At 39.4% G+C, this 14,473-nt stretch overlaps 1 protein-coding gene across 1 annotated transcript; it reads left to right on the top strand.

The window, feature by feature from the left end:
- Positions 1–7,541: 7,541 nt before the first annotated feature.
- Positions 7,542–13,266, top strand: LOC124043126 (homeobox protein Dlx1a). The gene is made up of 3 exons (XM_046361352.1): positions 7,542–10,779; positions 11,062–11,261; positions 11,836–13,266. The coding sequence occupies exons 1-3, from the start codon at positions 10,467–10,469 to the stop codon at positions 12,088–12,090; spliced, it is 768 nt and encodes a 255-aa protein (XP_046217308.1). The 5' UTR covers positions 7,542–10,466; the 3' UTR covers positions 12,091–13,266.
- The last annotated feature ends 1,207 nt before the right edge of the window (positions 13,267–14,473 follow it).

The raw sequence follows: 14,473 nt of genomic DNA on the forward strand, positions 1-14,473 counted from the left end.
AACTGTGGAATGATTAGTAAACACGCTAACCTCAGGAATGGATTTGATAATAGGGTACCTGTCCTTGTGACAGTGCAAAGGTGTAGATGGTGTGGTTTCCATTGCGTGATAGGATAAGATGACTAAATATCGTAGTTCAAAGTCAAACCACCTGTCCAACCATCCAGAAGGGTTACTGACACTGCAGTGGTGTTTAGTTGGTCTTGATGATTACACCCGTCTAGGAATTACATGTGTGCATGAACTTGTGTGTAAAGCCATTTTTGATGCATGAGAATCTTTCCACAAAATGACAACTGATGATTGTATCATACAGGCACAGTTCCTTTTGTTTCCTTCACTGTGAGTCAACCATTGATCTCAATCGTCAATTAATGTCAGGCAAGCAGAATGTTACCGACCCCTCGGGATGTTTGTGTTTTGTTCGTGTGTCAGACAAATAAACCCTGCTAGTGGCGGCAGGTCGTGTTACAAGTCAGCAGTGGCCTGGAATTAATATCATTGTCTTTTGATTTACCCCCATTGGCCTCATATAGTAGCTATATGAATGATATGTGCTTTCAATTTAAACATAGAAGTCATCAATGGCAAAAGAAACCAATATACCACCTCTTCGCAGCCCATAGAGGACATAATGTACGGCTTCAAGGCTCTCTTATTTCTTTCAATTGTGAACATTGTGAACGTCACTGTTTTCATAGGCTTTTTATTTCCGCATCGCTGCTTGAATATGCTTTAGTGCCATTCTCTGTTTCGGGCCTATCACCATGGCAACCTGACAAGTTGTAGACATTTCTGGTGGCTGCCAGGAGAAGCGCTGCTGGGGGGGCTGCATGGAGATGCTTGGCTATGCTGGGAGCTGAGTGTTGGTGGCGGGACGCGGCTATTGGCGCCTGTGAGCTGGACACCCCCTCTACATGTCACCGGAGGCACAATCAGGTGGGACCAGGGGGTCCCTGACTGGCTGGCCATGTAGCACACAGGCTGCTCAATGGGCCAGAAGTTATTGGGGGGTTGGGATGAAGCTGATGACATGGCTGGTGACAGGAGACTCATCATTTGAGTGTGATACAAGCATTTGAGCTGCCAGGCTATAATGTTGCTCGCCTTGCCTGGAAAGATTTATCCTAGATTGCAGGGCCTAAGGGGTCAGCAGCTATACATGTGGGAACAGTTTAAGGTTTGTCTGAATAAATTGCAGTTTTGTGGGGGTATACTAACATCCCAAAAATGGACAACATCCAGGTGTCAGCTAGTCAGCAAAAAGAATAAGAAACACTAATCTACCATTGATAGCAGTGGGATAGTTATTGCTCAATCACACAATGTGATGTAACAGTTGGTTTTAACAGTTTTATAAAATTTTCAGAATTATTTAGTAGGGTACAATGTTTGGAGCAATACATTCTCCAAACATTGTATTCATAGATCAGATGTTCAGTCTAGACAGGGCAATGTGGCTCTGAGGAGAGCACGCATTTACTTATTCCAATTCATATTTTGAGTGCTTCCATTTCTCTAAATTGGTTGAATTTGCTTTGTGCATCATGCATTTCGTCTCAAGCATTTTTTTTACAAAGAATAAAGGTAGACTGTATGAAATAATGATTTCTTAAATTCAGAAGGTACACCGTTATCAAGATGTATGTTGACCATTCGCTGTAGCACAGAGATTGAAATTATAGGCTGGCTCCTGCTTGTCAAGAATCTTTTCTATCTTTGCTGTGGGGAGGAAATGTTTAATCCGACCCCCACTGAGAGACAAAAAAGTAATGCACATCTCACTGTCTCTCCTGTCTGCCAGCGTGATGAAAGAGGTTTTTTTTTAAAAGGGAGAGTTTACAGGCAAGGGAACATCATATTTATGAACACCCGGAGTTTAATGCACTCTACAACACTGCCATTCCTGTGTTCCATTGAACACAACATGTTCTGCTAAATGAAGAAAAGGAAAAGCAACAAATTATTCCTCAGCCTTTTTCTATCAAGCCTCCTGCATTCATGGCAGTCTAAAGGGAATGTCAGTCGCCCTGCCTCTCAGAGATGTAATTATCCTTTTCCTCTCACAGAACAACAAATGATAGCCAGCGACTGGGGTGCATTTGCAGGAGCTGAAATTTCGTCAATAGGAAGGAGAAAGAGGTTTAATTTTCAGGCAGCTGCAGATCTACTTTTTTTCAATGTAGTTATTCTCAACGGTCATTTGTCTACATACGTTTTTGTGTACGTCTGTGTGTGTGAGGGAGAGAGTTTGTGTACGTCTGTGTGTGTGAGGGAGAGAGTGTGTGTGAGGGAGAGAGTTTGTGTACGTCTGTGTGTGTGAGGGAGAGAGTTTGTGTACGTCTGTGTGTGTGAGGGAGAGAGTTTGTGTACGTCTGTGTGTGTGAGGGAGAGAGTTTGTGTACGTCTGTGTGTGTGAGGGAGAGAGTTTGTGTACGTCTGTGTGTGTGAGGGAGAGAGTTTGTGTACGTCTGTGTGTGTGAGGGAGAGAGTTTGTGTACGTCTGTGTGTGTGAGGGAGAGAGTTTGTGTACGTCTGTGTGTGTGAGGGAGAGAGTTTGTGTACGTCTGTGTGTGTGAGGGAGAGAGTTTGTGTACGTCTGTGTGTGTGAGGGAGAGAGTTTGTGTACGTCTGTGTGTGTGAGGGAGAGAGTTTGTGTGTTTACATATGTCTTTGTTTGCTAGCTTTTGAGGGGTGTATTTATCTGACCCTACATTAACCTATTTATTTATAGTCCTATACTTTCTTACAGTCACCTCTTTTTGTTGTCGCCATTTCACACTCTATATTGTCCAAGTAATTTCCCTTTCAGCATCTCTGTTTTTTTTTTACCTTTCAGAAAGAGCTCTGAATGGAAGGAAAATTATCACAATTACTCATATAATTGAGCCGTCTTTGTAGCAAGTGAAGCTTCAGTAGCCTTTTTCCATCAGCCAAAATGGTTCCATTATATGTGTTTTTCATATTCCCTGACATGGGGCTTCATTGAGGGCCTGGCACGTGGATGAGATGCAGAGGGAACACTGTGAACCATTAAGGTCACAGTAGGAATAATTATCCCAGCTATGGAAAGAGCATCTAGAGCCTTTTCTCTTCCCCAGCACAAATGCACCGTCCACTGCTTTTAGTCACAAAGAACTTTCTAACAAATGGAGCTTCCACCTACTACTTATACAAAGAAGAGAGGGGGAGAGTAAGAGACTTGTATCAACATGACAATTTTCCATCATTAAGACTAATGACAGGCACGGACTGTGGGGATCAAGGGGAACACAAAAAAGGGAGCGCATTCAGGTGTTGGGTGAGTGCTGACCTCCTTCCTCTCTTTTTTAGCGACTTCAATCTTTAGAAAAACTAGAAAGAGGAGCCAGACGAAGGCACAGAGGCAGCTGAACTTCAGGCAGCAGCCGAGTCCTCCACGGAAAATGACTTAATTGGGAAATTTGCATGTTTCCCATTTGTGAGGACATTAATTCAATGAGACATACATTTGCACACATTTAATTAAGCATTGTTTTAACATGGGTCACAGAAAATTCAACAAATGGTTGACCCCGTCACATTATCCTGTGTATGATTTGCCCCTCTCCTAAAATGAAAGAGCTTTCACTTTGATTCAGTTAATTAAGATCATGAAAACGCCACAGTTAATCACATTTCACTCCCAATGGCTCTCTTTATGGACAATTATTGGATTGATTTGGACCTCCAATATAGCTTTTTTTATGTCAGAGAATATCATAATGTTTTACGAAAGTATGGAGCTAGATGTATTCGTTTAACTTATTTCGTTCCAAGTGCGGAATAGGCCTTTGAACAACGCCAATATGGTGCCTGTATGAGCCAATATGGTACCTATATGAACCCTCTTCTTAGAAAAACTCTTGAAAAAGACGGAATATGGGAAGTCAGTCAACGTAGTATTTCTCAGTGTGCAGGTGTCTGTTACTTGCAGTGTCTGGAGACAATTATCTCTGTCTGATCTTTCAAGAATGATGTGGTACTCTGCTAAAATTCCACCAGACAAGGCTGGCAAATACTCAGCCATGTAAGAAAATAACAATGAAAATATTGTCTAAAAGTAACATTATATGCTTGGGAAAGTTTAAAATCACATCCTCTAAAGCCCGAATGAACAACCTGCATATTTATTTAACCTTTGACATGCTATTTCGTGTGTCATTTTCTCAAAAGGAACAACAAAAAAACACAACATCAGTTGAGCAGTTGAGACCCTGACTATTTCAAATACGGATTTACAGAGACAGTGTTACCACTTTGAGATTTTAAGGGTCGTGCAGTGCTTGTTTGGTGTTATTTTATTCTTGATTGGAGTTGATCTAACTCGACATCGGGAAGTGCCTCAGACATACGCGTGATGTACGAGAAGAAGCTCAGACTGACCCAGTCCACAGTGGTGATTGCTGGGTTTTGATTCACCCAGAAGCAACAAGTCCAACTTGGCTGGCTGTCCCTCTAGAGCACTGGCTCAAAACAGGAAACAACTCCCCCTAGTTCAGTCAACAAATGTCAAAGAATAGAAGTACGAGTTTACAAGATAAATGAATGAAACATGCATCATCTTGTATAAATATCATTCGTATTCCTAGTTTCATAAACCACTCGGACTGAATCGAAACCTATAATTGATTGTTAATGGTAATGATAATGGAATTTAACAAGAATTTCTGCATGTCCTGCTCTCTTGTTCACAGTGACTCCCCTGACAGTTCTGATGAGTGAAGGTACACTGCACCGAATCCCAACTCCTTCCACATATTGTCATCTTTCGATACACTTACTTATACAGTTTGATATTTGAGAAGCTGTAAATAATGTATCATGCCTTCTGTCTGAAGTAAATGAAATAAAGGACAATTGATAGCTAGAACATTGTTCCATTTATTATAAGAATATTTAAAAAATCAGAAATGGTATAATTGCTATAATTTCATAACCTCTTTGCATTTTTATAAAGACATCGTGGCTTCTCAACATAATAGTCAAGCAATTGTTCAATTTTATTGCATTTGAATTGAATTTATAACATAATGCAGTATCTATTTACAGAGTGGGAATGAGTCAATCCAAATCAATTAACTGTTTGATGCTACATTGAACGGGAAAATTGACCTCTAAGGTTGACTTAATTCGTCTAGTTGGTGCCCAGCGAAGCAGCAAATTACAAGGCAAAGACCTCCAAGCGCAGAGGAGAAGCTGAAGGAAATGCCATCCAGAGGACCTGGGTGGATTGATCATATTGTTAAATAAATATTTGTTTATCAACAGATTGTTTTAGACATCAGACAGATATCAATCACATGTTAAAGTAGTTGGTACTCTGATAAAGACGCATTCATGAATTATTGCCGATTTGAGAGAAATATAGTCATTTTGTCTTGCTATTATTGGCAAATAGATCAAGTTCATGTAACGTAGATGATACTGTTGAGTTTGTTTTTATAAAATGTTGCACGCTTAATGAATACAATATTAATTGGCGACAAAAGTAATACAAACATAACAAATGAATACAACAAAGTAGTTTGTTCAGAGCAGTCTCTGATATTCTTAGCCTGTTAGAAATCTACAGTGTGGATATGTTTCCACGTAGTATCTCCACGTGTAAACAGAAAGAGGATGCACAGAACAGTGTACTGCGCATCAAAATAAATGCATTACAACAAGAAGCAATATTTTCGATAAAATAGAACCAAAGTGAGAAGGTTTAGAAACAGGATATGTTTCTCACCTCTTCCTTTAACATGGATATTCTGCAGATATCCATAGTGTCCCTCTGTCCAGCATGTTATCGTGGCAATGTTGTTGCTAAATGACCTGTTCAAAATGAACTGGGCATTATGTAGTCCGAATTTATAGAGCATTTTACAACATTCCTCAGATATTCTTCATAATAAAGTGTCACCTCATGAACAACTGCAATGGATGGCCATTTAGATGCACTATTGTAAAGTGACTGTTCCACTGGATGTCATAAGGTGAATGCACCAATTTGTAAGTCGCTCTGGATAAGAGCGTCTGCTAAATGACTTAAATGTTAAATGTTAATGTGATTCATAGAATATGGCTGTACAACTCATGGCTAAGTCTTGCAATGGATTGCGTGTGTCCCTCCCTTCAACATAGAGGAAATTAAATAAAACGGAGTATCCTGTGCCACCAACAACAGTAATTAATCATTGACATTTACTCACATTTACCCTGGGCCTTACAGTCTGAAGCAACAGAAGAACAGAATTAGTCTGGCAAGCTCATAGGTGCGGAGAATATTAATTTGAGAAACATGATTTTTTTCCAGAGCCACAGCATTAACATTTGGCGACTGTTAAAATGTCGTTTGGAAGGGACAGTTAGTGAGCGTTTTCCACCAGGGGGCTGAAATGAGGTCTGTGACACTTCAGGCCCTGTCGCCTCCACCCTTAGCACTGGCTGCTAACCCTCATGTGAAGTGCAGCAGGTGTTAAAACACACTCTGCCATAGAGCTACTCACTGCTAATGAGTCCTGTCTCCTTAAATTCTCTGGTCCCACTGATGCTTCCATGCACATGGGCTTTATTGTTAGCGTAGGCCAGTTAGAGCAATGGCATGATTACATCCGAAGATGAAAAAAAATCGTGTAAGACTGACCATTACAAGGTACCTCCATCTGGAGGAGCCAGGAATGTAAAGGCATGTCATGCTGCAACCATGTCATGCTGCAACCAACGAATTTCAATGTGTACAATATGTTACGAATTTGCAAAACGTATGATATATGAATTCCTAGTCACCTAACTTCAGCTAGGTGACTAACGCTAACATTGGCTAGATGGTTAAAGTTAGCTAGGCTGGGGGTCAAGGTTAAGGTTCGGGTTATGTTATTAAGATTAGGGGAAGGGGAAGCTAATATGCTAAGTAGTTGCTATGTTGCTAATTAACTAAAGTAGTCCGTGATGAGATTCGAACACACATCCTTTGAGTTGCTAGAGGTTCGTGCCACCCATCCCACTTGAACAACTTTTGTTTTTGTCAACTCTCTGATGTAACCATACCAAACATAACATATCATACTAATTTGAATGTCCCGGATTTATCTTTACTATGTTATGTCTCGTCTATGACAAACGCTTCTCCAAGTCAGCAGTGTCCTTAAAAGCTGTGATTTTCAATTTGGAATTGCATTTAGTCTGATTGTAATAATAGCATGGAACACAATTTGGTATTCTATTGTTCTTTATTATTCTTAATGGAAAATATAGGTTGAAAATAATTAATTAAATCGTTACATGAAATGCTAATTCATATTTGCCCTGTTCGAGAATTGAGGATTTTGTCAAAACAAATATTATTGTGAACAAAGTTAATTACAATGCCATTTGAGAAAGACTATATATCTACTGGTAACGACTTGATATGCATGTTGTTATATTTAAATATCAGCAGGCCTATGTTTTAGACTGGGTTACTTGACATCTTCTTCAGTGAAACTGTATTCATGTGATTATTTATCTTTTGTCGTGCTTTTCCTTGGAATTAAATACATTTTAAATCTGTTAATGGTCTGAAATGTAGGCCTATTGCTCAGAACACGCATGTTCATCTTTAGAATTCCAGTTTGCAGATACTATAATCGGGGGAAATAATGACAGTTATCAGTCGCACCCACCAAGTGCCCATAAAAATCTGTCCTCTGTTCTGGAAGATGATAATTATTGGTTGTACTTTTATCATTTTCGCTGTAGATAGAGGATACCTTTAAGTATTTTTCGAATGTAATTCCAGATATAAATGACTTGAAATTGGGCAATTTTAAAGGAGAGAAGTGCAGTTTTCCTTATAAGCCTTAATATTTTATAGAATTCTTCAAATCCAGAGATCCACTGTCAGACGCACATCGCAGACTAGATATTGCTCACCATAATGTTAGCGCTCGCATTTTCAAAACACATTTTTAAGTTGCTTGTTCTGCTTCGAGTTCAATTATGCAATTAGTTTGATAATCACAGTGACGGAATTTAACTACCTTTAATTTGTTATTCAGGTGGGTATTTTGAGCTGCCGGGGAACCGGCTAGTTGTGATTTTGGTTTCAGATCGTCTACATCAGACGGACTCTATAACGTACATTGTACAATAAAATGAAGATTTGGATACTTGCTGCTTCTTCGTCACCCTGCATGAGTAGTACGCAATGGATATTGGGGATGTGCGTTCTTTTTCCTCACATGATTATCGATTAAGTAAGTGCAAATAATGCCTAATCGCTGTTAACTTAATCTCAGTGCTGATTGAAATGTGGAGCCCATTTGTTCTTACTGTATAGCTACTGTCAACTCAACTGATCAACGTTCATACGTGCCCTGTTATATGGATCAGCGTGGGTTTTTGACGGGGGTTTTTCTCTCCGGAAACTGAGCCAATAACAAAGGGAAACAGCCTACTCTTTAGTCAGTCGTCAGTTCAGTTAAATCAAACGTGCTCGGGAAAATCATTGTTCAACGTCTATGGCCTTAATGGAAAACTGTCCACACCCCCCATCAACCTGGCTGGAGATTAAATTAGTTGAAGGAGGCTATGTTAAATGTTAGGTTTATTTACGATTAAATTATCCTACATTATTATGTTACAGAGTAAATCAAAATGTTTAATTGAACTTGATGTGTTTTGAATTTCACGACAAAACATGATGCCGACGGATTTACCAACTGCTGCGGTAAATGGCGGCTGTTGGCTGTTGGGCAAAATATTGTATAGAGGAGATGATATATAGGGCTGCATGACTCCATATTTAATACTGTATTATATCAACTATATAATTCCCATTAATGGCAACTGAGAGTGAATACTTTAGTTATTGTATTGTGAGAGCTGGGCAATAAATTGATCAACCAAAGGTCACCCAATCCGTGTTCCAGCAAAGCTATTGCATAATGTAGGCCTAATCCTAATGAAAATGTACTGGACAAGAATTTGGAAATGGATAACTTTAATTTAAGTTAAAATAAATGAAATATAATCCCACCATTGTCAAAACAAAACCTGTTAAAATATGACACTTATAAATAATGTCTTAACACTGCTGCCACATCAGCCTCAAATGAATGACACATTATGTTTCATTCGTTTTGTTTGATTACCCACACATTAATCATTTGGGGATTTGCTAGTTGTGTAGTGTTTTACATCGGTTGACAATCTAGCTAATTAGATACAAAGATGATTGTTTTGTAAGTTGATAACGCACGTTCATGGTCACCATGATGTACCCCGCATCAAAAACGACTCAGGGCAAACATAACGGTTTGTTAAGTTAAAGGATTCCTGGAGGCATTTTGTTTTTGGTCATGAAATGATTGCACAATAAAATGCCGGAGAGATGTTGCATAGACAGCCCAATAGGAATCTGGTTTTACAATTATTACGTTTAAGGTGTTCATTTTCACAACAATATATTTACGCACGTAGCATAGGCTAGACTAGTCATTGCTTTAAATGCATAAATTCAACCAGGACTTCTTTGCTCAGATAATTGAGACCACGAGCTATTGCAAGTGTTAAATAAATGGCTAATTATGCGTATGAAAATTAAACATCAGTGTTATGCTAATTCAGCTCGCTTCAGCTGTGGCTCAGAGCACTTGAGACTGGCATGTAATCAAACGGACCTGTAAGATATACATCTGTGCATGTGAACACCAAAAGATGCTGGCAATAATGAGCCAATCTATAACGATTTTTCATGAGATATCGAAATAATATCTAATGCGAAATAAAACGTCGTTTTTCTGTTAAATAGTACGCCTCAAAGCTACACTTAAATGTGTTCATACTGCTATTTATGAACATTCATCTTTGTTGTTGTAGTGTGATTAATTTGGATGAAACAGTTCTTAGATAATAACACTATGCAGGCTGGTTCTTAATGTTTAAATGAACAGCAGGCCTATCAACATAACATGATCTATCCGTAGCCTATGTGTGATCGATCACAGAATAGGCTATTTCTTTACAATTTGATTATTATTATTATCAAATACGCTATATTTAATTGTGTGTTGTTTCTTTTAAAGCAGACATTCTGGATGTTAGTGTTTATTTTGCTTATACCTTTCCCTGCTACCTAAGCACTTAAAAAATACATCTCAGACCTGAATCTGCAGGTCTTGTTGTTTTTCTTGAGTTTATCAGGTCCTTCGGACACAACCCCAGGATCGCCAATAGGCATCATTCTTGGATAGAGTGGACCAATCAGCGACCGCCTTTGATGAATATTCATGAATCCCTGATTCAAACCTTTGAGCGAGTTTGTCTAGACCACTGCATCATGCCTAGACTTTTCACAGAGACAAACTACATTTTCTTATGAATGGAAAGAGAAAAAATCAGTACAGCTTAAATTGGGATCCATCCTTCACTGAGATCATAGAAGAAAACAAAAAAGGAAGAGGAGAGATCCGCCAGAAGAGATGACAATGACTACAATACCAGAAAGTCTTAATAGCCCTGTCTCAGGAAAAAACGTTTTCATGGAATTTGGGCCACCGAGTCAACAAATGTCGCCTTCCTCAATGTCTCACGGACACTATTCCATGCACTGTTTACATTCTGCGGGTCATACGCAACACGAGAGCTCGTACAGTCCAGCCTCATCATTTCCTAGATCTTTAGGTTATCCATACGTTAACTCCGTCGGCAGCCATTCCTCAAGTCCATATCTCAGTACAGTGCAGTCGTACCAAAACAACTCGACACTAACACAGACACGGTTAGAAGATACAGGTAAGATTTATACTTCCTCCATTTCGGCGCTATAATGTTCTTGGAATCTGTTGGTTTGTGTTTTTCGGTCCGCAAACACGCTTTGGATTGGAAAAGCAACCCAGATGTCGGGGTATTAGGCTCGGTAATTATTTATTGCGTAATGCTATAAACAATGTATGCAATTAAGGGTAATTATACCTAAACTACAGCCTGTAAAACGTGCACTGTGATGCTCATTGCTGTGCAGCAACGTTGGCGAGCTGTCTCCTGAGTAATTTTGCTATTGTCTCCCCTTCTCAGCACAAGAGACAGAGAAGAACACAGTTGTAGAAGGCGGAGAGGTGCGGTTCAATGGGAAAGGGAAAAAGATTCGCAAACCAAGGACTATCTATTCCAGTTTGCAGCTACAGACTCTAAACAGACGATTTCAACAAACTCAATATTTGGCACTGCCAGAGAGAGCCGAGCTCGCAGCTTCGATGGGACTCACGCAAACACAGGCAAGTCAACGTTTGTTTTTACTTTCATTTCCTTAGGCCTAATGCTCGCAGTTTAATGTACTTCTGACCACGTTAAACAATAGGCCACCAAGTGGTTACATGTATTCTCTGTTTGTTTGGGTTATAGACAACTTGTCCTCATGTTTGACAAAAAAAAAAAGTTTGTTTTTTATCGAATGTTTCGGATTGATTATCATCATGCAGATGTTCTATGAAAAAGCTTACAAGTATTTCGAGGATTGGCTTTTAAAATAAGTATAATAAATAGCTACGCAGAATGATGTTTTGCCGATTTATTTTTCATTTTATTCTTCATAGCTTTTCAATTTGGCCCATAATGGCAAAACCATGTTCAGAAAGCATTTCCTCTTGCATTCAATTATTTATTTATTTTGTTAAATAAAACGGGAAAAATGTAGATGAAGATAGCCCAATTTGCCCTGGACTTTCTGGGAATAAATATAGGCTTTTACATTCCAAGTCCAAATGGTGCGTCACTGTCGCCTGGTCTCGAGTTCATGGAAATGGCCCAACTAGCCAATCTTAATCACCTTGGTTGTCTCTCTCTTTTCAGGTAAAAATTTGGTTTCAAAATAAGCGATCGAAGTTCAAGAAACTGATGAAGCAAGGTGGTGGCACGATAGACACGAACGCTTTAGCCCAGTTTAATGGTCACGGACCTACGACTGGATCTCCGGTAGCACCAGTTTGGAACTCACCGACCACCGTGAAAACATCCGTGGGTGCACCAGGGTCTTACATTCCAAGTTATACCTCATGGTATCCAACTGCACACCAAGAGTCTATGCAGCAACCGCAACTCATGTGAACATAACTGTGAGCTGATAGACCTGTCCCGCCCTCTATACTGCCATGGCCCATATCAGGAGATTTTGGGTCAACAACCCAGCGTGGCCTTGCACTGGCCCGCTGTAGCCATGCACAGATGTAATCCGGAGTTTGCTCTCAAAGTTGCCAGATGACATATTGGCCTCTTCATACCGAACGACGGCATAGAGAATAGCCTGGGAGCCGAGAGACTGAAAAGGGCACTGTCTGCGCCCAAGGGCAAGAAGTCCTGTCATGTCCACGACAGATACCGGAAATTGCTTTGACAAATGGTTCCTCAAGCTGCTGTTATTATCTTTTGTGAAATTTTAATAGGCTATGTGTTAGACGAAATATATTTTGCTGTAACAAGTCAGTGAGAGTATATTTATGTATACTATGTTTGGTTTTAAGATTGGCTACATTTCTTATCCCAATGATGACAAAAATAGGCCTATGAAGCCGTGTATTACCAAGGCCTATCAGATGTAGGCTAGGCCTCTACAGCTCCAACGAAGGTCAACATGGTGATTTGACCATGACCTTAACCTAGCCTTTAAACAGACAAACCCCCATTGGTCTATAATGTAACTTTGACCAACGAATGTAGGCCAATCCAATGAATCATTTAAAAAATAGCCTCATCATTTTTATCTGCATGGAATCGAATCTTCAGTCCGTTCCTTAGTTTTCACAGCCGGAGTTGCCCGCGCCCTTTGCGCATGCTACCATGCTGTCTTTGTATGTTAATTTAAGTTAAATTATTTCGGGTTTTTTCAATGTCTGTGTCTTTATTTAATATGCAGTGTGTTCGACTTATGAAACGACAACAACGTGTTGTTAATAAAACGTTTAAATGATGATTGGCTGCTTGAGAAGAGCATTAACGTGATCCCGATGATAAAGATCTGGTTTGTCATTGTTTGTTATGTGTTGAGCGGTTGGATGTACATAAGGACAATATAATAGGCATTTTTCAGCTTTGGTTTGTGCTGTAATCGATATGTTGTGAAATAGGATTTAATTTTTTTTTTTTACATGTGTTCATTAAGATGAATGTGTTTAGCAATCTAGAAATATTTAGTTTTGTATTGATCACTTTAATTTATTGCTTTGTTTTATGGAAGTTGTGTACATAATGTTGAAAACAGTAAAGCTATGATTTAAAAGGCCAGTATAACGTGTCAGACTCCTTACCGGCCATTTGTTGTAGGCCACAACTTTCACATTTCCATTCAAGTCCATGTAGGCCTGGGATATGACATGCAGCTATCTCTTCGGAACTTATATTTAAAACTAATACAGAGGTAAGATACAGTGTGATAAAATAACGCCTATATGGTTCTTCCTTTTCATTAGTCTACAATGTGCAGCCTTGGCCGTATAGCCTACATGTGATTACGCACAGGCGTTCAGCGTTTCCACATTTTAGTCCCTAGGGTAGGCCTATCAGTTTATCATAATCTCTTACTGTGAGTGCTGGATATAGCCATGCTGAAAACGTGTCAATTCAAACCTGACCTGATTAATGATGTTAGTTTCTATAACATTGTAATTCCTTCAACAATATAGTGCTTGTTTCTTTTCGGTTTCATTTAGCCGCTATAAGCTCCTTTTAAGTCTTCTGTGGTTCCAACAAACACTGTTTTCATCGATGAATAGAGGAGAGAGCAATGGGGTGTGTTAAGTGAATAATTGGGCGAGAGGCAGGTGCTGCAAAAAGACTGGTTGGTAGAGGAGGTGGGGGTGGGGTTTAAATGCAGATAAGTAAAAGTGAAAAGTTCAAAGGGGCTCTTGTTTGGGTTTGATGATTTAACTGCGCTTTTACAGAAAATTCTGAAGCACCCGATGAGCTGAGGAAAGGACCAATTGAGGGAAAACAGTACAGGCCTACTGGAGACAATAGACTGCCAATATCAACCCGTGCATGCACCATTCAGATATGCACTCATTCCAGTTGTCTATTTCATAAATACAAGGCCTATATATCCTATATTTCAAATATACAAAATAAAATATATACTTCAGAAAAAACTGAGTGTTATGTTCTTGAAGTTGTTAATGACAAAACAAAATATTTTCCATAAGTGCGTGTATAGAGCATTCCCCATGAATATTAAAATGCGAGTGTTTAGTAATTAAGATGACAAATGTGTGACCCGCAGAGACGTTCTAATGTTTAGCCGGCTTGGCCAGAGCAGAAAAGGCACCGGCCATCCCTTGAGAAAACCACAGCAGTAATGTGGCTAACTCACGGCCACAAATTGCCCTTAAAGTTCACGCATAGACAGATCATCCATCTGCTTGCCTTTACTTATTGTTTGATTTATTTTCAATACAATGAGCAAGATAACAACCTGATCACATTAATGTTACTATAACTT

The sequence above is a fragment of the Oncorhynchus gorbuscha genome, linkage group LG01, assembly GCF_021184085.1.
Source record: "Oncorhynchus gorbuscha isolate QuinsamMale2020 ecotype Even-year linkage group LG01, OgorEven_v1.0, whole genome shotgun sequence".
Classification (NCBI taxonomy): Eukaryota; Metazoa; Chordata; class Actinopteri; order Salmoniformes; family Salmonidae; genus Oncorhynchus; species Oncorhynchus gorbuscha.

What these genes read in the sequence shown, in the direction of transcription:
- LOC124043126 (XM_046361352.1), top strand. Translation starts at nt 10,467, where the DNA reads ATGACAATGACTACAATACCAGAAAGTCTTAATAGCCCTGTCTCAGGA. An exon ending in GACACGGTTAGAAGATACAG is followed by an intron (nt 10,780 to 11,061) that starts GTAAGATTTATA and finishes TCCCCTTCTCAG; the next exon opens with CACAAGAGACAGAGAAGAAC. An exon ending in TGGGACTCACGCAAACACAG is followed by an intron (nt 11,262 to 11,835) that starts GCAAGTCAACGT and finishes CTCTCTTTTCAG; the next exon opens with GTAAAAATTTGGTTTCAAAA.